The 22,642-nt window shown below is 42.9% G+C and overlaps 4 protein-coding genes across 4 annotated transcripts; 3 read left to right on the top strand and 1 right to left on the bottom strand.

Annotated features, from left to right (window-relative positions):
- The first annotated feature begins 1,201 nt into the window (after positions 1-1,201).
- Positions 1,202-2,323, top strand: htr1fb (5-hydroxytryptamine (serotonin) receptor 1Fb). Its single transcript, XM_030778957.1, has one exon. The coding sequence runs from the start codon at positions 1,202-1,204 to the stop codon at positions 2,321-2,323; it is 1,122 nt and encodes a 373-aa protein (XP_030634817.1).
- A 1,714-nt stretch (positions 2,324-4,037) lies between these two features.
- cldng (claudin g) lies at positions 4,038-4,667 on the bottom strand. Its single transcript, XM_030779570.1, has one exon. It carries the CDS (start codon positions 4,665-4,667, stop codon positions 4,038-4,040), a length of 630 nt encoding a protein of 209 aa, XP_030635430.1.
- Positions 4,668-5,887: 1,220 nt separating this feature from the next.
- Positions 5,888-13,591, top strand: znf654 (zinc finger protein 654). The gene is made up of 9 exons (XM_030779571.1): positions 5,888-6,013; positions 7,152-7,297; positions 7,686-7,767; positions 7,899-8,034; positions 8,230-8,432; positions 8,627-8,763; positions 8,863-9,004; positions 9,334-13,021; positions 13,136-13,591. Exons 1-9 carry the CDS (start codon positions 5,888-5,890, stop codon positions 13,144-13,146), a joined length of 4,671 nt encoding a protein of 1,556 aa, XP_030635431.1. The 3' UTR covers positions 13,147-13,591.
- A 2,070-nt stretch (positions 13,592-15,661) lies between these two features.
- On the top strand, positions 15,662-21,550 carry arl13b (ADP-ribosylation factor-like 13b). The gene is made up of 10 exons (XM_030780777.1): positions 15,662-15,888; positions 18,078-18,148; positions 18,281-18,530; positions 18,983-19,088; positions 19,403-19,605; positions 19,830-19,944; positions 20,071-20,221; positions 20,575-20,694; positions 20,958-21,026; positions 21,474-21,550. Exons 1-10 carry the CDS (start codon positions 15,830-15,832, stop codon positions 21,548-21,550), a joined length of 1,221 nt encoding a protein of 406 aa, XP_030636637.1. The 5' UTR covers positions 15,662-15,829.
- Positions 21,551-22,642: the final 1,092 nt, after the last annotated feature.

Genomic DNA, 22,642 nt, shown 5'->3' on the forward strand with positions numbered 1-22,642 from the left:
TTTTTTTTTTCCTCCCTGTTTTGCCGGTATGTTCCTTCAAATCATGCCAAAAGATTCAGTAAACTTGTGCGGTGTCTATTTGATTGACAGGTTACCAGTCACAGCTTCAGTTTTATTTATTTATTTATTTTTCAGGTTTTCTTTCTGGTTTTGGCTGGTATGTTACTGCGGATCCAGCGCACAGCACCGTTCAGATTGCTTCAAGTAGCAAACATCCATCTACCTATTGATTTGACGGGATCACAATAAATCGTTATTCTGACGTAGGCGTAAGCCTGTGTCACTATGCACATATATAATATATGTTCATAACTCTAAAGAATAAAACATTTGGGGATGATGAATCAAATCATTCAATGTCATACAAATGGAAATGTTATCTTTTTTGTGTGTGAAATATACATTTCTAGAGACTTGCTGTGAGGGAAGGAAATGTGTAAACCGTTAATTTAACAGGATTACACCCTCACAGTGCCGTCTTTCTGCTTGACGGGGAGAGGGTACAAAATGGGATGAAAACAGTGTTTGCTTTTCTTTGGAGGCTAAACTAAATTCTTTACCAAAAAAAAAAATTTGACCATAGATAACAAAATCAATATGTCTCAAGATTTAATGTAATGACTTAGAGCCAATACATGAAGCGCTGAAAGTAATTTGAACAGTGTCCAAAGTGGCAATTTTGATTCAGTTGAAGACAAGTCTCATCTAATACCAGGTGGTAATCAGCGTTCTGTAAGAAAAATTGACGCGCCTCTCAGTAAACACAGATTATGTCCCTTCCCGTGTCAAGTGTTATGCAATGACTCAAGCCACACGACTGTTTCTTTAGCAGAGGAACTGCTTCTGAATGTTAATGAAGCACTTAATGCTGAGAGATACTGACTAGGTTTGAAGATGTGGCAAAATGTATCTGTCTTATAGGGAGACCACAAATGCAGAAATATTTTATGATATTGAATTAATGTTTGGTGTTAAATTCTCAAGATGAAATGAAATATTTCAGTCATATGTTTCTCATGAAAGTCTGGTGCAAGTTCAAAAAATTTCTAGTTAAGCAAGATGGATTTATTATTTTGTTATGCAATATATATATATTTTTTACTTTCCTTCGCTCCATCAATCTGTAATGTTCTTCATTATCTTTTCCCTTTGTTGTGTTTTTTTTTTTTTTCCAGGTCACGACGTTGGCAAAACACAACAAATGGATCTACTGAATTGCTCCACTCTAGAGCTAACAGGGTTCCTGGTCAGCAGGATGAGCCCCGGGAAGATTCTGCTCTCCCTGACACTCTCACTCCTGGCAGTGGCTACCACAGCTATCAACTCTCTGGTCATCACAGCCATCCTGGTTACCCGCAAGCTTCACCAGCCGGCTAACTACCTCATCTGCTCCCTGGCCGTGACCGATCTCTTAGTGGCTGTTCTGGTGATGCCGGTGAGTATAGTCTATATAGCTGAGGAGACGTGGGTCCTGGGTCCCTCCATGTGTCATCTTTGGCTGGGGGTGGATGTGACTTGCTGCACCTGTTCCATCTTACACCTGGCTGCTATCGCCCTGGATCGGTACCGCGCTATCACGGATGCCGTTGCCTACTCCCAGAAACGCACTTATCGCCGGGCCGCGTTCACCATCGTGGCCGTGTGGGTGCTGTCGATTTTGGTGTCTCTTCCGCCTCTGGTGTGGAGGAGGCCACCCAGTGGACATGACGGGGAAGACGGCGTGATGGATTGCCTGATCGAACACGACCACGTGGCCTTCACCGTCTACTCCACCTTTGGCGCTTTCTACATCCCCCTGGCTCTCATCCTGGTGCTCTACTACAAGATCTACCGCGCGGCTGAGATGCTGCGCAACAGGAGAGGGAGCCACCGATCCGTCCATCACACGGTGAGCACGGTCACGTTGCCCGAGGTAGACTCGGAGAAGGACACTCCTTTGAGCCCGGGTCCGCTCAGCCCCACCAGCCCGACCGAGAAGTCCATCTCCGAACCGTCCACGGACGGGGACAAGATCCGGATCACCGCCCAAAACCTGAGGTCCTTCAAGGCCCGCCGAGCCCCGGGGGCCAGGGAGAGGAGGGCGGCTCTCACTCTGGGGCTCATTCTGGGGGCGTTCATTGTGTGCTGGCTCCCCTTTTTCCTGAAGGAGGTGATCGTTAACTCCTGCCCCTCATGCAGCACCAGTGCCTTGCTGGCTGACATCCTTACTTGGCTTGGCTACATGAACTCCCTTATAAACCCTCTCATATACACCATCTTCAATGAGGACTTCAAAAAAGCCTTCAAAAAACTGCTACCCATTTGCCGTAACCATTATGGGTAAAATATACATTAAAAAAAAAGCCATTGAGAAGTAGTACTCTCCTGTGTGATTGCTGCATTGGCAAGTAGCAAAAAAAAATATTGGATTTTAAAATCATAATAGCTGAAGAGTGAAAAAGAAGAAAAGAGGATTTTCTTGTCAGCTAAGGCAGACTTTTTCACATGGACAATGTTGAACTGTCTTCAATTTTTCGCTGCAGTGGAGATTATTAAAAGGTGTCTGTATGCACCAGAAATTGCATCAGGTTGTTGACTGCTTCAGAATCGTTGAAGCAGAGCAAAGTACCAGCAAAGCAAACTGTAAATACTTGTTCAAAATATTTATTTAAAATATACTGTGAATAGGTTGTAAAGGTGCAATATTAGTGCAGCTTCAGTGGTCTTGTGTGGTTTAATTGTAACAAACCCTTAAATGATGATTTTATTACATTTGATGTGTTTAACCAGTCATATTTCTTTAAAAATTTGTGGTAATTTTTCATTACATTAACCAAGATGCTTAAGTCAGGGGCTGTTGATTGAATTGTTGCAGGAGCTGAAAAGCTGAAAAGCAAAAAAAAAGAAAGAAAGAAAGAAAGAAAGAAAGAAAAAAATTCTGCTTTTCAGAGGCACAATATGTGTTGCATTATACCTGTAATGGTTTCAATTTGATATCTGTGGTCTTTGAATAAAGTATTTTATTCAGCTCTTTTGCTTTTGAACAAGTGATCTGTTCTGTAATGTAAAGCGCATCTTAGACACTTATCTGGAAGTCAAAAGAATTTAAAAAATATATATATATATATATGAGAAGCCAAAACAAAAATATGAATATGCATGAACTCATAAGGAGATGGCCCACCCATTGCTTTAAGGAAATCTTCAGTTCAACTTGGAATATTGTGATGTTGTCTTAAAACTGTTCCCACTGGGATACTGGACCATTCCTCTAGAGCAATTCAGCTCTTTGATGAAAGAGTTTCCAAGCATCAGTTCTTTTTGAAACTTACAATGTACTTTTTTTTTTGTTGAGACTTGGTCCCAGAGGAGTAGAAACTAGAGTAGGTTCTATGTTAATATTTAATAACAAAGTTTTATAGTTTTTTAAGGAACTATTCTGTTAAAGCTCATCAGTGAGTTTAAACTTGATCTGAAGCACTTTTTCCTTGAAGTGCATAACATTTCATGAATTGTAACACTGTCATTTCTGCCAGTAGCAGGCAAGAAATTCTGGCATTAAACTATTAGACCTTCTTCAAAATGTGCTAGATCCCTCACGGAGCTTTAGACACTCCCAAACCAAACTAATGGCCTCAACATGCCGTTTGAAGCAGGGGTGTACTAGTAATTAAGGTTCAAATTGATCAGTATGAAACCTTTACTACCATTTTTGTGATTAGTTTCTCAGTCACAAGTCCTTAACTGTTCCATTATTTTGTCCAACCCTTCACATAAATCAGTGTGTGCTGTTACTGCAACACTGCCACCTTCTGGGCAAAGTCAACTTTCAAGTTGTTAAACTCAATGAAAACTCAAACTCATCACTTTAGATAAAATGGTTTTATTTACAAAAATACATTCAAATACAATATACACACACACACACACACACACACACACACACTACAATTGCCCACATTAAAACTAAAAAAACCCAAACAAATAAAATAAACTGAGGCTCCTCACATCCACTGACCAGTCTCCCTCTTCACAAATTCAAGTGGCCAGTGGTTCATTCAGACGTAAGCAGTGCGTTCTCGACTGGTTTGTGATGCTGGTTTGTATTGGTGTGCATTCCCCCCTCTTCCACTGGGGCATGAGCTACAGAGGAGCCCTCCTCCGATGACCATGAGACTAGCAGCTCCCCAGCCGATGAAGACAGCCGCACCCAGCTCCCGTTTTTGAGATTGAGGCACCAGTGGGTTGTAGAAGTCTCCTATGACCCTATGGGCAGTCCAGCTTGGTGGGATCAATCCAAGAATCCCAGCTACCAGGAACATGACACCTGCTGCTATGGCAACCCGGGTCTTGGCAGAACCTTCAGCCAGGCAATTGGTGCACTTCCCACCAGCAATGCTGGCAAAAATGGCAACTACAGCAACCAGGAGAGCAATGATCGAGACAGCTCGAGAAGCCTGAAGATCACGTGGTAAAGCCAACATGGAGTCGTAGACTTTACACTGCATTTGACCTGTGCTTTGCACGACACAGCTCATCCACAGGCCTTCCCACATGATCTGTGCTGTCACTATGTTATTCCCAATGAAAGCAGTCACACGCCATAGGGGCAAGGCACAGGACACTACGGCACCCAACCAGCCCAGAGTACCCAAGGTCATGGCAAGCATCTGCAGTCCAATAGACATGCTCTACAAGGAGTCAATCTGGATCAAACCTGATGCGAAAACAGGAACTTCAATTGGTATTAACATATTCGAAGCTGAGGCAAAGCATTCATAAGACACCGGGTAGGACGTAGTAATGAATAAAAGCGCGAAGCATCGCACACTTTAGTGTTTCCAATGTCTTTGGTTTAACGATAAATAATAACTGACCTGATGAATTTGGATCGAAACCAGTGTGTTCATAACGAAAAAAATTGAAAGAATAATGCCAATTTTCTCAAAAGCTTTGGTTAGGTGCTTAAGGATGAATAGTAAACTACACCAGTTTTCACATTTGCTTACCCCAAAAGCGTGAAAATATTTCGACCTGGGCAAAAGAAAAGTGGCAGTCGATTAAATCGAGAAAAATTAAAAGTTTCGAGCTAAAAAGGGCGTATTCGGACGTCAGCCTTGAAATATTTGTCTGAAATTACTGAAAAACTAGAGTTTCACTAACACGAAACGACAACCCTCAATAGTTAACTCAAATAACGAACACCTGCTAGATTAAGTAATCTACATATTAAACTACTGCGTCACAACCCATCCCACTCCGAAAGGGATTTTCCGTAGTGATTGGCTGAGCTAGTCAATCAGCTGAAATATTATTTGATGTGGCCTGCACTTTAAAAGGCATAGCCTTTTAACTCGTGCAAGCTATCATGCTTCTTTGTTTCAGCGAGTTTCAGTCTGGCTTGTCAGTAATGACATTAATTTTTAGAACACCTTTAGATGCATATTTTGAGTGAATGACTAAAATCACAATCAAATACGTATTAAATCATATAACAATCCGCCGAAATGAAAATAAGCGCGCTTCAAATTAAAGGAGGAATTCTGAATTATGAGTGAAGTAAATAAAACTAATTTTAGCCCATCGTGTACATGTCTTATCATTCACAGGCATCTGTCGCTTATTCACCGAGTGGTTGGGGCTGTACATAATTCTTACTGGTTCTTATCCTAAATTAAGCCTCTAATTGTTGGTCAAAAGTATCCTTTCGCATGTTGTCCAATGATGTGTTAAGAGAAAGAACACTTGAGGGCAGCTGTATAAGTGAAATTGTGACCAATCGAACAACACACATCCTGGATCTTCGTAATTGGCGTGTAGTTGAACCAATCAAATTTTTGGAAATCTTACGTCGCCTACATGGAAACATTTGTGGTTGCTGTTGTACGCGCTGGGTGAGACAAGCAGTATGGCGGAAGAGGAGAGTGAGCTGGAGTTAGATAGGTTCAAAGAAGAATTGGAGAGTTTGTTTGACAGTAACGCAAGCGATGAGCACGGACTCCAAAGCAAGTCCTATTGTGCAAGATTCTGTGAGGTAAGCAAGGGAGTTGCTAGCTGAGATAAGACTGAGCAAGACTTTGTAAACCCAGCAGCTTTGCTTACTCGTTTAAAGAGCTTGCTAACTAGCTTTAGCTTGTCATCCGATTCCCCTCCCCCAGTGTCCAGGCTAGCTACCGATACTCTATGGCCTTTGCTACGAACTGGACTTGAAACTCTTCAACGGTAGTTAACGAGATGCACGGCTGATTACCCCACTTATTTTAATGGTAACTGTTTGTTTCCCCAGACAGTCTCCATATCCTCGGTGAGCTGTTTCAACATATATGCTCCCTAGCTATTTAAATGATCGCTTGCTAATGTTAGCTTGCAACATTCCAAAACAACCAGATAATCGTAACATTAGCCAGTTAGCTTGACAGTTAAGAGGCAACAGGAATTTTTATGTTTCCGGCGACTAACCACGAAAACTTGAGGACATAATTACATCAGAGTCTTAAATGAAACTGCAGTAGTATGGATGCAGCCCAGTGACTTTGCTGGCAAGGTTTCTGGCTGAATTAGCTCACGTATTGTCAGATTGTGAAACATTAGCTTGGCTAGACCATGCAAGCTCACGCTAGTTCCCTTCCCGTCGTGTATTCTGCAACCGCATACTTAGCATCCCAAGTTTAGTAAGTGCGAAGGCATCCGTTATTTTACTCATTTTACAGTAAACACTGATTCATAACATTTGGTGTATTGCGCAATGCTCACTACTTTTAATACCCAACCAGCATGCCTTTACATTAAACACTTAATCTTGAATTTACACGAACTGTCTAGTCGCTATTCCTTTCGTATGTCTGTCTGCGGTTGTCCAGAAGTCTCTTCGGAGTGTTTGCTTGTGTATTTAACGTGTACGTGCGCACCGTTTCAGTATTAATTTCTTTGGATGAATTATTCGTGCTCTGTATATGATATACTCTAGATCCTTGAAATGTACCCTATATCATAATGCCGAACGCAGCAAAATCTTAGAAGACTTAGTAGACCTTCTGTAACTGTATTACAATCAATAAGGGGACCATTTCAGTCTACCGTTTATATTTTTATGAAGAGGTAGGTCACGTTTGAGAGGCTTAAATAATAACATTGATTGATTGAATCCTCAGTAGTTTCTCTGTCTTCTTTAGCTGGTTGAGGAGCACACAAGTCGGTGGCAGGTCCCTCTTCCCCAGCTACAGGTGTTGCAGAAGGCCTTGTGTTCTTTCGTCCGTGGTGCCGCCCTGTTTCCCTCTGACTGTGAGCACGTGCGCTACACCTTGAGTAGCCTTGCCCTGTACGTATAATCCACCGTCCACCATCCACCGTGGTCACAATGTATAATGGAAGATAGGTGGTGTTTTATGATGAATGTCCTGCAGCTGAAGTACTTTTTCAGTCCTGTACAGTTTTAGCACAATTGGTCTGAACAGTATTCATATATTTATGTGTCTCTAGACCATGTGCCTGTGTAAACATTGGGTGATATGACCCAACAGAAACAGGGAATGATTGGTTGATGCATTATCTCATCCTTATGATACTCATTGTTTGGATGTGTCTATCACTGATGTGTTGATCAAATGACTAATGAAATTATACCCATCTTGGTACAACTCTTGTGGATTCACGGGATAACAAGACCTGTGTAAATGTTTTGGGGGTTTTTTTTCTTTCTGTTTAAGGAGCATATTTGAATTGCTGCTGTTTTTTGGTAAAGATGAGTTTCCTGAGAACCCTTTAAAAGATATCTTGGACTCATTTCAGGTAAGTACCCAACCATCCCTTTTAACTCCCCAGTGTGCACTGATATGTTCTGCAGTTTGTCCTCTAGACTGCATCAGATCTATATATAATGTTGGATAATGACAGCAGCGTCTCTTCCTCTCGTTTTTTAGGACTGTCACTCCAGTCTTGTAAGACACCAGAATGTGTACCTGCTGCAACTAAGACAGATCATCAAAGATGGTGGGCCATGGGCAAATTCTGTACTCCAGGGTATTCTTCAGGAATGGGAGCAGCCAAGGGAGGAAGGTACCGTTACAACAATTTTGAGTTTTGTAAGCTTCTTCTCAGTCAGAGAAGTTATATGAAATTAATTTAGCGGTGTGTGTTGTTTAATTGCTTTTGTTTGATTTTGACAAGTGTAGTCCAGTAAACGTGTTCAGTCCAGCATTGTGCAGATCACTTCTGAAAGATTAGTGAGCTTTTGCCTGTATGTGCTCTCAGTGGATAGATACCTGAACTCAGAAGTGTCAGTGTTCTTTGAGCTGCGAGTGCGTTACCTGCTGGCCTGCGAGCGCATCAGAGAAGCCATGGCACTCGCCAAAAGCTGCAGTCAACATCCCACTGCCGGCAGGCACCTGTTCTTCATGCAGGCCTACCTCACCTGTCTCTGGAAAGCGTCTCACCATGAGCGCTTGCACAAGGAGGTGAGTGAATAGGTCTCTGTGTTTTACAACTACTGGGCTTCAGAGAAACTGAGAAATTTAAATAATTGTCCCAAAATATCTGTGAACAAGTGTCAGGAAAAGACTGTTTCCCTTTTGGTGTCATGTCATGAGCTTTCATGATTTTTTTTCTTTCTTTCTTTCTGTTTTTCCTTTTTTGCTGTCTTTGCTTTAAGATGGCAGAGATTGATGGGAAAGATGCTGTAGAGATTCTCTGTATGGCAGAAAATGAGGAGAAGGAAGAGCTGCTCTTGGATTTGTGTAAAGGCTTTCTCTCTCAGCAACTCATCAGTGGAGACATGTATTACTTATGGTAGGTCTCCATAATTCATGTCCTTAAAATGAGAGTTCTTCAATGGCTAGGGTATGAAGACCCGTCAACTAAAAACTTATTTGCGTTTTGTTCTCGTAGGGATTTAGTCTTCCTATGGAGCAAACTTTATCTCCGGGTGAACTCTTCCAAACAGGGCTTACTGGAGGAATGCAAACAGATGATTATGTTGGCCACCAACATCAAAGCAATCTTTCCATACATGAAAGTGATTTTGTCAGAGGTGAGTCAAAACTGCCATCTCATCCCATTTCATCTCTGGAGGTTGTTGTTTGTCGAATAATCAATTGTTGAGCTTTTTGTTTGTGGGTCCACACATCCACGCACTGAGTGTTATTTTCATGTTGATGTTAGCTTGTGGTATGTTTAAATCCTGTGATAAAGGCCAAACTTTCATTTAATCCCTCCTAAATTTAAACATCATTGGATAAATACCTCACAAACACTAACACAAGTGTTGGGTTAGATGATTCGTCATCTACTAGTTGTCCATATTGAATTCTTTTTAATGACTGCTTTCCTGATTATAGTTGTTTGGTCTGTCTTTTTCAGTTGGGGAAAGATGGACTGAGGTTTTGTGTGGAACTCTGTGCACGTGCCCTGCAAACGGACCTCAAAAACGATCCAGTTACCAAATCACTCATTTATAAGACCATCGCGTACTTGCTCCCTAACGATCTAGAGGTGTGCAGAATCTGTGCCCTACTGGTCTTCTTCCTGGAGCGAACAGTTGAGTCTTACAAGACTGTATTCCTCTTGTACACCCACCCTGACCAGGAGTATCATGGAGACTCCTGCTCTGTTGGGAACAGTGTTCGATTTGAGGTTCTCCAGATCTTAAAAAAGGGCCTTTGCTTTGACCCAGAATTTTGGAACCTTTTTAATATCAAGACTAATTGTCTGAAACTGATGAGTGACAAGGTGGCCAAAGCTACCTTACTTGAAATAATGGAAGACGACAAGTGGGTGCCTAATAACTGTATAAAAGGACCGTGCAGGTGCTGGACAGACTTGCCTGAAATTCACTCAAATCTGGTGCCAGCAGATCCAAACAGAGCTGAGAAGAGACCCAGGACGGTGGTTAAACAGGTCCAGACTCCCTCAGCAGAAGTGTCCTCCAGCGTACCTCCAGTGAAGAGAAGGGGAAGGAAGCCAGGAACACGGCTTGTAAAGGTCTCAGATGCCCACCCTGTTCGACGGTCTTTCAGACAGTTGGACATGGAGCAAGAGAACAGAGCCAGGCAACTGAACAACCGGCATCACCGGCTCCTCACCAGGCAGGTTGAGGGGAAGACGTTGAAACGACGGGGCAGGAAACCTCGCTGGCTGCTGGAGGAGGCCGCCGCACAGGCGGAAAACAGCGTTCCCCGGCGAGGAAGAAAACCAGGGAGAAAACCCAAGAAGCCCGCTGAGGAGATAAGAACTTATGAACGATCTTCTGTGGATAAGACAAAGCAAAAGGACTCAGGGAAAGATATTTCATCTGGGAAAGAGACTGTCCCTCCTAAAGAGGAAACGTTACCAGCTGAAGCACAGGCTTCTGACGCTCTCTGCGCTCAAGTGCCAGACACAATGTTGGAATTCTGTCTACCTGAGAACGAAGTGATTTTAACAGATACCGAGACTTCGCCTGTCTCTGCCATGGACTCCATTGACAAGACTAAGATGCCACAGCACAAGACATCTTTGCAGCTTTGTGAGAAGACCTCAGCACTGTCAGAGGCAGTATCTTCTTCGACACCTAGGGTTACTGCAAAGGACAGGGAGGTGGTGATCCTTCATGTAGAAGATAACGCAAGAGTCATTAGGCAGTTTCATTCTTACTCCAAAAGCTTTGAAGTGGAAGGGATTGGGGCTGACACTCAGGCTTGCGACATGGATGATATGGAGACCTCTCCTGTGACGGTACAGGAAAGACCCATGGAGGACGCTAAGCTGCTTCATGAATCTACTGAGACGCACTTTGAGCCAGAGATAGTCGAGACAGTGGTCGAAATTGAAGTGGCTACACATATTCCAGCTGAAACAACAGAGTCCCCTGCCCCAGAGGAGGGCGCTGTAGAATCAACTGACACTTCTACATCTGGTGGATCAGAAGAAGCTGGGGGAGAACTTACTGCATCTGTGGAGAACGGCGTTGTAATATGCGAAGATGGCGTCGCTGATGATTGTAATGTTGATTCTTCCAAAGACATCTCCCTTGATCCTACAAATGATGAGGTTGTTGAACCTCAAACACCTGAGGTTCTTCAAAACACTCCTGCCGTCACGGAGGGGAAGCCATGTTCTCCCGATAGCACGCCAGATATCTTTAGCGCTGCTGAGACTACTGTCTCTGGTCTTGCTGAACAAGAACATAGAAAAGAGCCAGTGGTTCCCCAGACTACTGAGGAAGTATCTCAGAGTAAACCTGAGCCCAAAACCACGGCCTCCGACTCCGTTCCTCAAAACTCTGAGAAACGCCGCATTGTGCACTGCTGTCGCCTCTGCAATAAAGTACTGAGAATAAAACACCTGATGCGACATGCGTTAATACATGCTAGACTTAAAAGAAAATGCATCTTTTGCAAGAACTCTCCGGGTAGTCATCCAGTGACGCACATATCTGAACATTTGAACAGACTGAAACAGGGAAAAGAACCCGGTGTGGTTGAACCCTTAAAAACTAGAATAACTGACTTTTCTAAGCGGTATAGTGAGAGATTAAAAATTAAGCCACAGGTCACGCACGGTTCCGAAGTTAGCAGGAAAGTGTTGGAGAAAAATGAAAGGTTTTCTAAAAGAACGAACGGAGTCATCAAGAATCGACGACAGATTAATAAAATGGAGGTGGAGCCTTCATCTGATGGAAAAACACAGAGAAAAGACAAACAGGGAAACCGAATTGAGGTGCAGAGGGTAAAAACTGAACCTGAAGAGCATATGAAGGAGGAAGAAAAGGTGATGAACGGAGCAACCTCTGAGGAAAACGCTAGCCTGACACGACAGGAAGAAAAAGCTAGTGTTGATCACAAAGAAAAAACTGCTTCAAATCAAATAAGGAGAACCGAGGCTTGTCAGAAAGAGAGGACGGTAACGAACAAGAAGAGGAGTCTTACGAGCGAGCCTAACAAGCCATCTCATTGGGAGCACAAAAAGAAAGCTGTCGTGGAAAAGAGACTTGCTGTCGAATCCGAACAGAAAAATGGTACCGACGTGGAACAGAAAGAGAAGACCGACATGGAAAAGGAAAAAAGAGCTGCGTCCGTGGAAGAGAAAAGATGTTTCGTTGTGGGGTGCATGGTGAACATCTCTGGGCGATTTTGTATAGTGTCGCACGTGCTTAATGACCACCCCGGTGACGGAGACGCGTTGGAAGGTCTTTACAATCACGCAAAGCAAAGATGTTTGCCATGTGCTAGAAAATTCTCAACACTACAGCACTTCTTGTTCCACGTCGGATGTCACAAAGGCAACCCCAAGCACCCGTGCCCCCATAAAGGCTGCAAACAAAGGTTCAAAACGTTAGCCGACACCCGAGAACACATGAAAAGTCACCACCCACTGGTAGCAGCTTGCACTTTTCCTGGTTGTTCACAAGAGTATGATAACCTACACTGCCTGCATAAACATGAAAAGAGTCATTACAGACCTTCCAGAACAGCGATGAACAGCAAACCAAAATGTGACAGGAAGGGTGGCGAAAGAGAGGTCCGCGCGGTCCCGTCGAAAGAAAGAGACGGCGAAAGAGTAGAGCTGAGTGCGAACGAGCCTAAGGCCAACCATCCAGACAGGCAAACCTCAGAGGGCTCGGACGCGCAGAGGCTAGGAACAGAAAATACAGCGCGTGTGAAACAAGATGGAGGAAAACCCCCGAATGAAAAGCATTCGGATTCACACAAAAGCAGCAAGTCTGAGCGGAAACTCGTTAATGGGCATAGCGATGGCCAAGTGACCCCATCCAAAGGGAGCACAAAAGAGGACGACAGAGTGGGTTATGGGAAGAGACCCAGCAGGCCGTACATCCGACCTCCACCCACAGACTACCTGGACGAGCGTTACATCAGTATGCCAAAACGCAGGAAGGAGTCTCCAATCAGCTCCAACCACTCCACCGTCAACCACCATAGCACTGACGGCCCCCCTAAGAGACAACGCTGTTCTCGATGCTTCTCCTCCTTCAACAGCGCAGAGGAACTAGAAACACACCGCTCTACCAAGAAGTGCACATCCCTCTTTGACTTTGACTCAGACGATGAAAGTAGGTGAATCTTATTGTCCCGACCTTTTGTTGTTGTTGTTGTTGTTGTTTTCCTCATGCTGACTGCTTAAAAATTGTTAAACGATTGTTTTGTATTTTCTGTGTTTTCAACAGGTGCCTGCTGAAACAGAGTACGAGGCTTAGATCAGTTTGATGGATGCCCAGGTTTTAACTGGAAGCACTCCTCATAGCTGTCGCCGAAAGCTGCAAAGACCCTTTTGAAGTCGTGCGATATATTTATTAACTGAAAGGAACGTATGTCATGGCTTTGAAAGGAGTACACAAGTGTGTATTTAATCCTCAGTAACCTGTTAAAGGTTAAACACTTAACATGCACGTGCCCCTCCCCCAAAGTCTTTTTTTCATCAAAACACAGAATTCCTAGCATCTGGCTGAAGTACATCGATGCAAATCAGGCATGTTTTATCCTTCTTTGACTAATTTAAGTGCCTGGACCCTATTGATTCAACATTGTGCAGTCAGTCGGATGATCCCAAGGATGTGTGGTGGTTTGCGAAAGCAGAAGTGATTGACTCTACCAATATTTTTTAAACAAAAAGAAAGATTAACTACAGATGGACATTGTTAGATCCCATGTGACTTTTTTTATTTATGCATTAGAACTGAGTGTGAAATTTTCTGTTTGCTGAACCGGTTCAGTTGCATCTCAAGGAGGGTCTATAACCATCCGGTTTTCTCCATTGCTCTGTGTGCACTGAGCACTATTATTGTGCCTGGTGGAATGATGAAATATTTGCACTTGGTTTTTAGTGCCAATGATCTATTTGTATCATAACATTGCCTGCTTCATAACTTGCTTTCATTAAATAGAAACTATTGCAGAGGAGGGTTGTAAATTGCATTGGCTAGATTAGCCAAAGTATTCTCATTGCGTTCTTGTGATAGGCTAATGTCTACTTTGTATATTTTATGTTTCAGTCTGTGAATATACATGTTTATTTTCAGCAGTTGCCCACTACTCACTGTCAATAGCCATAGATAATTCAGTTGATTCTTATTAGCTAATTTCATGGTGCTCAGGAGTCAATGTGTCTATGGGGCGGATTTGACAGTAACCTGCATCAAACTGAAAAAGCGTCAATGCTGCGGACTGAACAGGCACAAAGTGGAAGAGCTGTGTTTTAAAGCCACCCTAACAGGGGATGTGAATTCTGCTGTTTAAAGAGGGATGTGTTTGCCACTCAACTTCATAAGACATTGTTGTGATATACTCTTAGAAATAACTTCATACACACACACACACACACACACAGAGGACATGAAAAGAATTGTACGTGTCTCACAGGAGGCACGTTAAAAGCGTAGCTGTTCCCTAGAGGAGCGGTGACAGGCTTATTTAATTTATTTCTCTTTTGTATCTAACTAATGTAAAGTGTGAAGAGTTTGAATGGTATATGATTGGGATTGAGTTTTGGGGTTTATATATCAAGATTTTTTTTTTCTCTAAAATAAAACATTTGAAAATGGTTATTGTTGTCCGTGTTCCTTGTTGGAGACTGATGAATTGCCAGCAGAGTTAAGCAATACTCCAAAGCTCTGAAATGCAGTGCAATTCTGAATTACGACACATTGAAAGTGGGACTCCGCGAGTTCATAGAGAGCATGTGGATCGCTCATTTGAGAGGTGTCATACTAACCACAAGGGGCGCTCTCGTCATAGTACATTCTAAAAATCCAAGACGGCCTCAACTTGACGCGAAAAAACTGCAGCCATAGCAGCCAACTGCGACGGGTAAACAAAGCGGACGCTGAGTGCAAGTACTCGTGGGACGGCCTAAAAAGGCGTTTTTGTGGTTATTTTTTGGAAATATCTCAAAATCTGACATGCGTAGTGTATCGTGTGTTCAGGGAATCGCAGTGAGTTTATCGCAGTGATCTTCAAGGAGATCGCTAACTTGGCAATTTACCCTGTCACTTTCGCGAAAAAAAAGCTTACCCAGCTAACGCTAGCTAACTTGAATCAGCTACCTGTTAACCAGTCGGCAGATAACGTAACTCTTAGTGTTAATTATCACTGCATTGCTGTATTACGCATTGTTTCTGATGTTTTCATCTTGAACGCGTCAGTTAATTTTCAGATGCACTGGCATTTAAGATTGTGTCACACATGCACGTATCAACATAGATATGATTGCCGCAGGATATAATCTAGTTATCAGCCGTATGGTAATTATCCTACATATTAACTAAGATGATAATATGTGCAAAAGTTTGGAAAGAGTAATGGCTTACGTAGCTCGTGAAGGTTGATAAGGTGATTGCCATGCATTAAGTAAGCCAAGAAAAGTGAAGTCATAGTAATCAGTTAGAGTTTGATGACTTAACTGTCACGGTACGGAGCTAGCCAACATTATGATAGTATTTTATGTATCTGCGACTCGACTGGTTTTGATATCTTTGTCAGACCACATGCTTTGTTCTTCCAACACGTGTTGTATTTTTTAACATAACTGTTGTCTGTTAGTTCTTATGTGGTCTACTAGCAAGCTAGCGTAACTCACTTAAACTCTTCGTTTAATTACAGCAAATAAGCCGGTTGGTAACATTATCCGGCTACCGCTACCAAATGGCAAAAATACTGTTTGGTTCCTTTACTCTCAAACCAGATACTGCAACTCGTAAACATGACTGACTTCTGATACATAAACCTACAGAATGACAGGTGTTAATATCAATTAATCTTGTAATGAAAGAGTGAACACGTCGCCCGACTACAAAGTAAATGAGTAAAAGTATCCACATTCTGCGAAGCAATAGAAGAAGCTCAAGATTTATGAGTGGGTTGAAATGTTCAGTCTGATGGCGAATTGCTGTAACTGGTTGAAACGCTGGCGTGAACCCGCAAGGTGAGGACACTTTCTCTTCTATACTTCCACTATCTCATGGTTCGTTAAAAAATTAAGATGATGTGGTCTATAAATGTATCTGACTGACCAAGATAATTCATTTTAGCCTGTAGCCACAGCTAGACGAGGTCCTCTTAACACAGTAAAACTGTGTGGCAACCAGGTGATAAGCATCACTCACGTACATCTGCTACCTGCTGTCCCTGAATAAAAGTGTTAGTTGATATTTATTTGACAGTGTGTAGAATCATCAAAACCGTTTTTTTGCGCTACAGTGGAGCCTGACCTCAACTAGATCCACCAGAAAACAGAGGGTTTAGGCCTCCATCATGCTTTGAAGCTGTTGACCAGTTTTCTACAAAGATTTTTCCTATGACCCTTCACGGACACTTGTATTTTACATAAAGTAAATCAGCTTCAAAGTAAAGCCTCTAAGCGGGAACCCAAGGGACTGGCTGTCTGTGTTTATCAGACGGTGTTTAATCACACTTTGTGTTGACTTGTGACCACCTTGGGGAAGTGGCTGTGAACTTCCTTTGGAATTAGTGTACTCAGAGGTCTAGTGCTTTCTGCAGTTTCATGTTGTATCTAACTGCAAAGAACTCTGAACACTGAATCACTGGCTTGGGGCTGGGAAAAAAAAAAAAATGACCATATTACAGCGCTACTTCACTGCTCTGTGATATCACCCTCTGTTTAATTCTTCCAGTACCTCATGCTGTGTTCAGTCACACTGTGTTAAGACTTCATGTACACCACTAATCTTAACGTAGGAGTCATGAAACAGTGATCCAACTGTGTAAAATCACTTGTTTGACTGAAGACTGCACTGAGAGCTAAGAGAGGCTCTTGTGATTGGTTTATTCCAGTCTGTGTCCACAGTGTCCGGCCATATGATTGGCCGGTCTCTAGTTTGTGTCCTTTAGCAACCTGTCATTTATCCTTTGGGGGGTTAAGTGGAAATCCCCAGCTAATCCATGTATACGGGACTGAGGAGCGGGCAGAGGGACAGGGGCGCGTGTGTGTATGTTTGTGTTCTGAGGAAGTTGCTGTCTCGTTTTGTAACGGCTGTCTGTCCTCATGAAGACGTCTTGGCTCCAGAGAACCGTAACCTGGATAGTGCGATTGATGTCCCTGCGGCGGAAGTGCCGTAGTTAAGTATCAGTGTGTGTGTGTGTGTGTGTGTGTGTGTGTTTGCGTTTCTGAGGGGTTTTTTCCCAGAGAAGTTTCATGTGTGTGTTGGCGAGCTAGTTGCCATCATTGTTGGCAACGTGTGTGCTTTGTTTACGTGGCTTGATGACGGAGTACATCTTGTCCCAGAAAATTTGAGGATGCTTGGTAGCTGAGTCACTCACAAAGCTTGGTAATGTAATTACGTCCACGGTTTGTTTTTAGGTTACTCAGTTTCAAGTTTGTCTCTTTCTATGCCCTGTTTTGGAGTGAACTTCAAAGATAACTGAGCGGTTGTGGCTTATGCTTAAACTCTGTTGAGTTTCTCTCCAGCAAATCTTTTAAATTTGTCAAAATGTTTTTCCTTAATAATGAATGTCTCCCACCCATAGTCATAGTTACTAAAATATAGGCCTCACAATGCAATGAGGTGTGGTCCAGAAGGCCCACAATGTTTCATTCCATCTCTTCCGTGTCGTGAGGTCTCCAATATAATATAAGCATAATTTTTTTTTGCTGTGTGTGTGTGTACATATACACAGATGTCAAACTCCCACTGTGCTGACTGGTGCTGACTCATTCAATCTGTGCAGATCTCGGTGTGTGTGTGTGTGTGTGTGCGCGAGTGCGTCAGGAGAAGCTGCGTTAGGGCTGACGGTTAAGTCCCTATTAGCTGCCTGCCCGTCGATTGTTATGCAGACATGGTTTCAGAACACAAGCACCAATTTTTCCAGCACTTTCTGAAAAATACCTCAACATAAAAGACTGTCCCCCCCCTCCCCGCTCATCTAGGCCAATTCAGCATAACCCTCCATATACTTAAAGCAGTGCATAGTCCTAATAGTTTCCAGTACAGTTCACTGACATTCCGAGTCTGAAAGAGGGAAGACAAATCCTATTGTTTCAGTGAGTTAAAATATGGGTGGGATGTTTCCTCGCCTTTTAATCCCATTTAGGCATCCGAGTCCCGATGCTTTTATAGCATAGAGTGATTGTACTGGTTCCATTTGGTGTTGCAGGAAGGTGACACTGGTGATGGTGGGACTGGACAATGCTGGGAAAACGGCTACAGTGAGAGGAATCCAGGGAGGTAAGGGTCGCGTCAAGGTCGTTGACGTTTTGTTTTGTTTTTTTTCTCGTCAGATGTTTTTATTTTTCTCCTGGTCGTAATGAACTCACATTGTTTTTTTTTTCTGTAACTTTCTGTGGTTTTTCCCCGCAGAGAATCCACAAGACGTAGCTCCCACCGTGGGTTTCTCGAAAGTGGACCTCAAGCAGGGAAAATTCGAAGTCACGATCTTCGACCTTGGAGGAGGGAAGAGGATTCGAGGCATCTGGAAAAACTATTACTCGGAGTCGTACGGCGTGGTTTTCGTGGTGGACTCCAGCGACGTCCAGCGCATGCAGGAGACCAGAGACACCATGGCAGAGGTCCTGCGTCACCCCCGAATCGCCGGAAAACCCGTCTTAGTGTGAGTGCCCCCTGCTTTACACCCCTGTGTTTGTCGGACATTGAGTGCATTTTCAGTTTAGGAGCAGACCATTTTCCTTGTTGTTTTTTTTTTTGTTGTTTTTTTTTTTTTTTTTCCTTCTGTAAGAAAAATGTATTTCACAGTCCATTGAACACTGACAGCAGAGAAGAATATGATAAAGTGCTTTACTCTTTTGGTGGTAGTGATCTGGGGACTTTTGGAGCCTCGCCAAACAATATAAAATACACTTGGCTTTACACGTTGATGCTGTGCAGACGAAGTAACTCTAGCTCTTTATTCGGAGAACTTTGCGGTTTCGATCCAGATGGTATGCCCGTGGACAGTTATCAACACGTCTCAAGAGCAAAGTCCATCTGTTTCTGACGGCTCACTTAACGTGAGTTCTGCAGTCACGACTGACATCTCGTTCTCTACATGTGATTGACACGCAGGTTGGCCAATAAGCAGGACTGTGACGGGGCAATGGCTGAGGCGGACATCATAGAGAGTCTGTCATTGGAGAAGCTTGTTAATGAGAACAAGTGTCTCTGTCAGATTGTGAGTCTGTGTTTGTTTAACATTGCTATTGATATTAAATATGCAGCTATGGCCTTATCTTGTTACCCTCATTCACTGTCAATCACACATCTTCAGACTAACTATCCCGACTTAAGTATGTCATTTTTGTCCCTGGTTTTGTGTTGCTAGATGTTATTGTTTGTTTGTTTTTACTTTCAAAGTTGCGATTAAGTCTCCCCACTAACAGCACATTAGATTGATTAAAAGTGAAAGATAAGAATAAGTAGACAGAGAAGAGTAGACTCTAATCTGACAAGTCCTCGCCACACTCTAACGTTAGCTCTCCTCTCCAGGAGCCTTGCTCTGCCGTCCTGGGGTACGGCAAGAAAGTGGACAAATCCATAAAGAACGGCCTGAACTGGCTCCTCGGCAACATCGCCAAGGACTACGAGGCGATAACAGAGCGCGTGCAGAGGGACACGGCGGAGCAGAGAGCTCAGGAGGAGCAGGAGAAGAAAGAGAGAGCGGAGAGAGTGAGGCGAATACGAGAGGAGAGGTGAGCGAACGAACAGACTTCTGGCCACAGACAGTCGTCTGGCCACTTCAGTCGTGAGGAGGAAAGAGCCTCTAGCTAGACGTGGAGCCATTGTTTCTAGCACGAATTGGAGAACAATTGTAACGACTGGAGTTAACGTAAAGTATCATTACTCTGGAGACGTGTGTGTTTGGGGTCTCGGTGTGGTAGGACGCGGTTGAAACGAGTGGTGCTGTCTTTAACAGGGACCGTCAAGAACGGGAGGAGGCAGAGAGAGAAGGTAGACAAGTGCAGGAGGAGGAGCCGGACGACGGGAACATCTCCAGCCCGTTTCAGCCAATCAGCAACGTCGTTACTGAGGTAACACAAGCGTGGAACCGACCCGATTCCATTTTGTAACTTTTAGATGTTGCGTTCCTTTTTTTTTTTTTTTTAAATCTCTGTGTTGTGAGAAAATGATGTCTTTCGGTTGTTTTTAATCTCCAGAACGAGGAAAAACTGAGAAGGGAGAAAGACAAGAAAAGACAGAGAGAAGATGGCTCTCTGGAGCAGTCCCAAATGGAAGATGAGGAAGGAGAGGAAGAGGAGGAGGAAGAACAAGAGAGCGAGAGACAAACCCCAGAGAGCACAGAATCAGGTCAGTCTGACAGAATTTCACAATCATTAGGTCACCCCCACAGCAGAAACTTTTTTTTCTTTTTAAATACTGACAACATGTAGTCATTACATTTCATTCAGCACCCAGCGTGTTCAAGCCATTAGCCATTAGCCATGTCTTCCAGAACTTTCTATCAGATTTAAAAAGGTGGCAGTAGCACTGGCAGTTTTTTCATATCTACTTGGAGGGACTGAAAGTTCTGGAATCGGGACCTTTCTTTCAGTATAAGATATTGAAGACGTCCTTCGGAGCGTAGATACCCTTAATAAACCGTTGAGCCCATTGGTTATCCCTCCAGTGTAAGATATGAAGAGAGCTGTGTGTCCTTGCAGGTACAGTAGACCAGGCCAAAAAGAAGACCAAGAAACTTCGGCTGAAGAGGAAGCACAGAGTTGACCCTCTCAGAACAGAAGAGAGCACACCCCAGAGCCCCACCCCTCCTCCACCCCCAGGTGAGAGACGAACGCATAACCCTCAAAAACAAGTTTATAAAGCTTTTTTTTTTTTTTTTTTTTACTGATCTCTTGATTTGGATGAGTTTAAAATGTCCAGTCGTTTTGATGCTTAGTGTGTAACACTAGTGTCTCAAAGTTTTAACTCCAGATAACTGTATTTACTTATCTAACGTCAATGGGATTTAACAACTTTCAGGGGGTTTTTTTTGTTCTTGACAGTTTTAACAGTTCAATTGTTTTATTTTCTTTATTGCGTTTAGTTGGATGGGCTACTCCCAAAGTGTCTAGACTTCCTAAACTTGAACCGCTCGGAGATTCAAGGCGTTCCGGTAATTTTTGTCTAACGTTCCTCAGATCTTGGCATGTAACCAGCATGTGACCACTAACACAAACTTGTCATCGCGTTCTCCTCATCTCTAATAATCCTGTTTTAACCCTCTTCCATTCTGTCTTTGCATCTGTGTGTTGTCATCACCTCCCATCCTGTTGTTTCTCTGAACATCTGCATTAAGGATGTCTCCACTTGTGTTGTTTTTGTGAAGAAAAAAACATAACGCTGTCTTACAAAACAATTTTTATTGAACACAGCTGACACCGTGCTTTGACTAACATGCATGTTTTGTTTTGTCTTCTGAGCGCTGAGAATTATCACGTCTCCACAGGATGCATGCGTTTCTTTGTGAGATGTTAATGGCACGGCTCTATTCTTTGTTCTAGGTTTAAAAGGATGATTTTCATTAATTTACTTGTCTTTCCCTCATTCTCTCCTCTCACAGATTTCTATGGCAAGCCCCTCCCTCCCGTAGCAATTAGACAGAGGCCAAACAGTGACACTCATGATGTCATTTCATAACCCCCCCCCCCTTCTCCCAGTCATTGGTTTACAATTCCTGGTCCCCACCAATCACAGTTCTTGTTTTTGTTTTTTTGTCTTCAAGTGGGTGCTGTATAGAGAAGTATACAGGTATAGTCGCAGAGAGAGAGTGAGAGAGAGACACGATGAAACAGAAATGATACCCAATCAGCAACATTCAGATGGACCTTAAGGCCAATGAACAGCCAATGAATCGACAGCAGAGACTTACATTCACTGGCCTGTGAAAAAGTGATGGACTCCATGAAACTTCCCACCAGCAGCAAGAGGACTCATGGAAGATAAGTCAACAAGCAATGACTGAAACTACTATTTTCTGCTTGACTGACAGAAACAGTTTTTACTGCTTCTCCCTTTTTTTGGACTTTTTAACACTGATGCATGCAGATAAAAAAAAAAAGAAGAAGAGTTTTTTTTTCCCCAAGTTCTTTTTTATTAGTGTTAGTACTGATTCATGAGACTATTTCCCCCAGAACTTTTTTTTTTTATAAAGTCTTAATATTTTGGAGGGAAAAAATTCCAAACAGAGATGAAATTTTAAAATATATCTGTGAACTATTACACAAAATATCCCAGTGTTTCACCCATATATCCCTTTCACTCTCATAGTCTATGTTTGGCTTTCAGATGCACCAGCGCATCAGTTTCCACAAACTTCTTGATATTGCTCACACTAATGGTATATGGTTATCTTGTATTTTGTATTTCTTTGTATTCCCTGATGTAGTATTATCATACAGATGTTTTTTGTTTATGTGTTTGTTTGTTTTTTCTCTCTACAATGTATACTTTCTACCCATACAATTCAAACTGGGGGGAGGGGGTTGTATAAATCTGAAAGATTTCATTGATCTGATGACATTTTAAGGTCACGTCTTTTAGTCTTTAAGACTATAATACTGTCTCTGACGGGCTTCCTGAACGTGACTTAACACCCCAGCACTACACATTCTACAGAGCTGAGTTCCCAAGGGATCTGGGCAATGGGAGTCCTCTTCCCTCAGAATAATCCTAACCCCCCCCCCCCCCCCCCCCAAAAAAAAGGTGGTGATGCATTTGACAAACATGAGG

The sequence above is a fragment of the Chanos chanos genome, chromosome 7 (genome assembly GCF_902362185.1).
Source record: "Chanos chanos chromosome 7, fChaCha1.1, whole genome shotgun sequence".
NCBI lineage: Eukaryota > Metazoa > Chordata > Actinopteri > Gonorynchiformes > Chanidae > Chanos > Chanos chanos.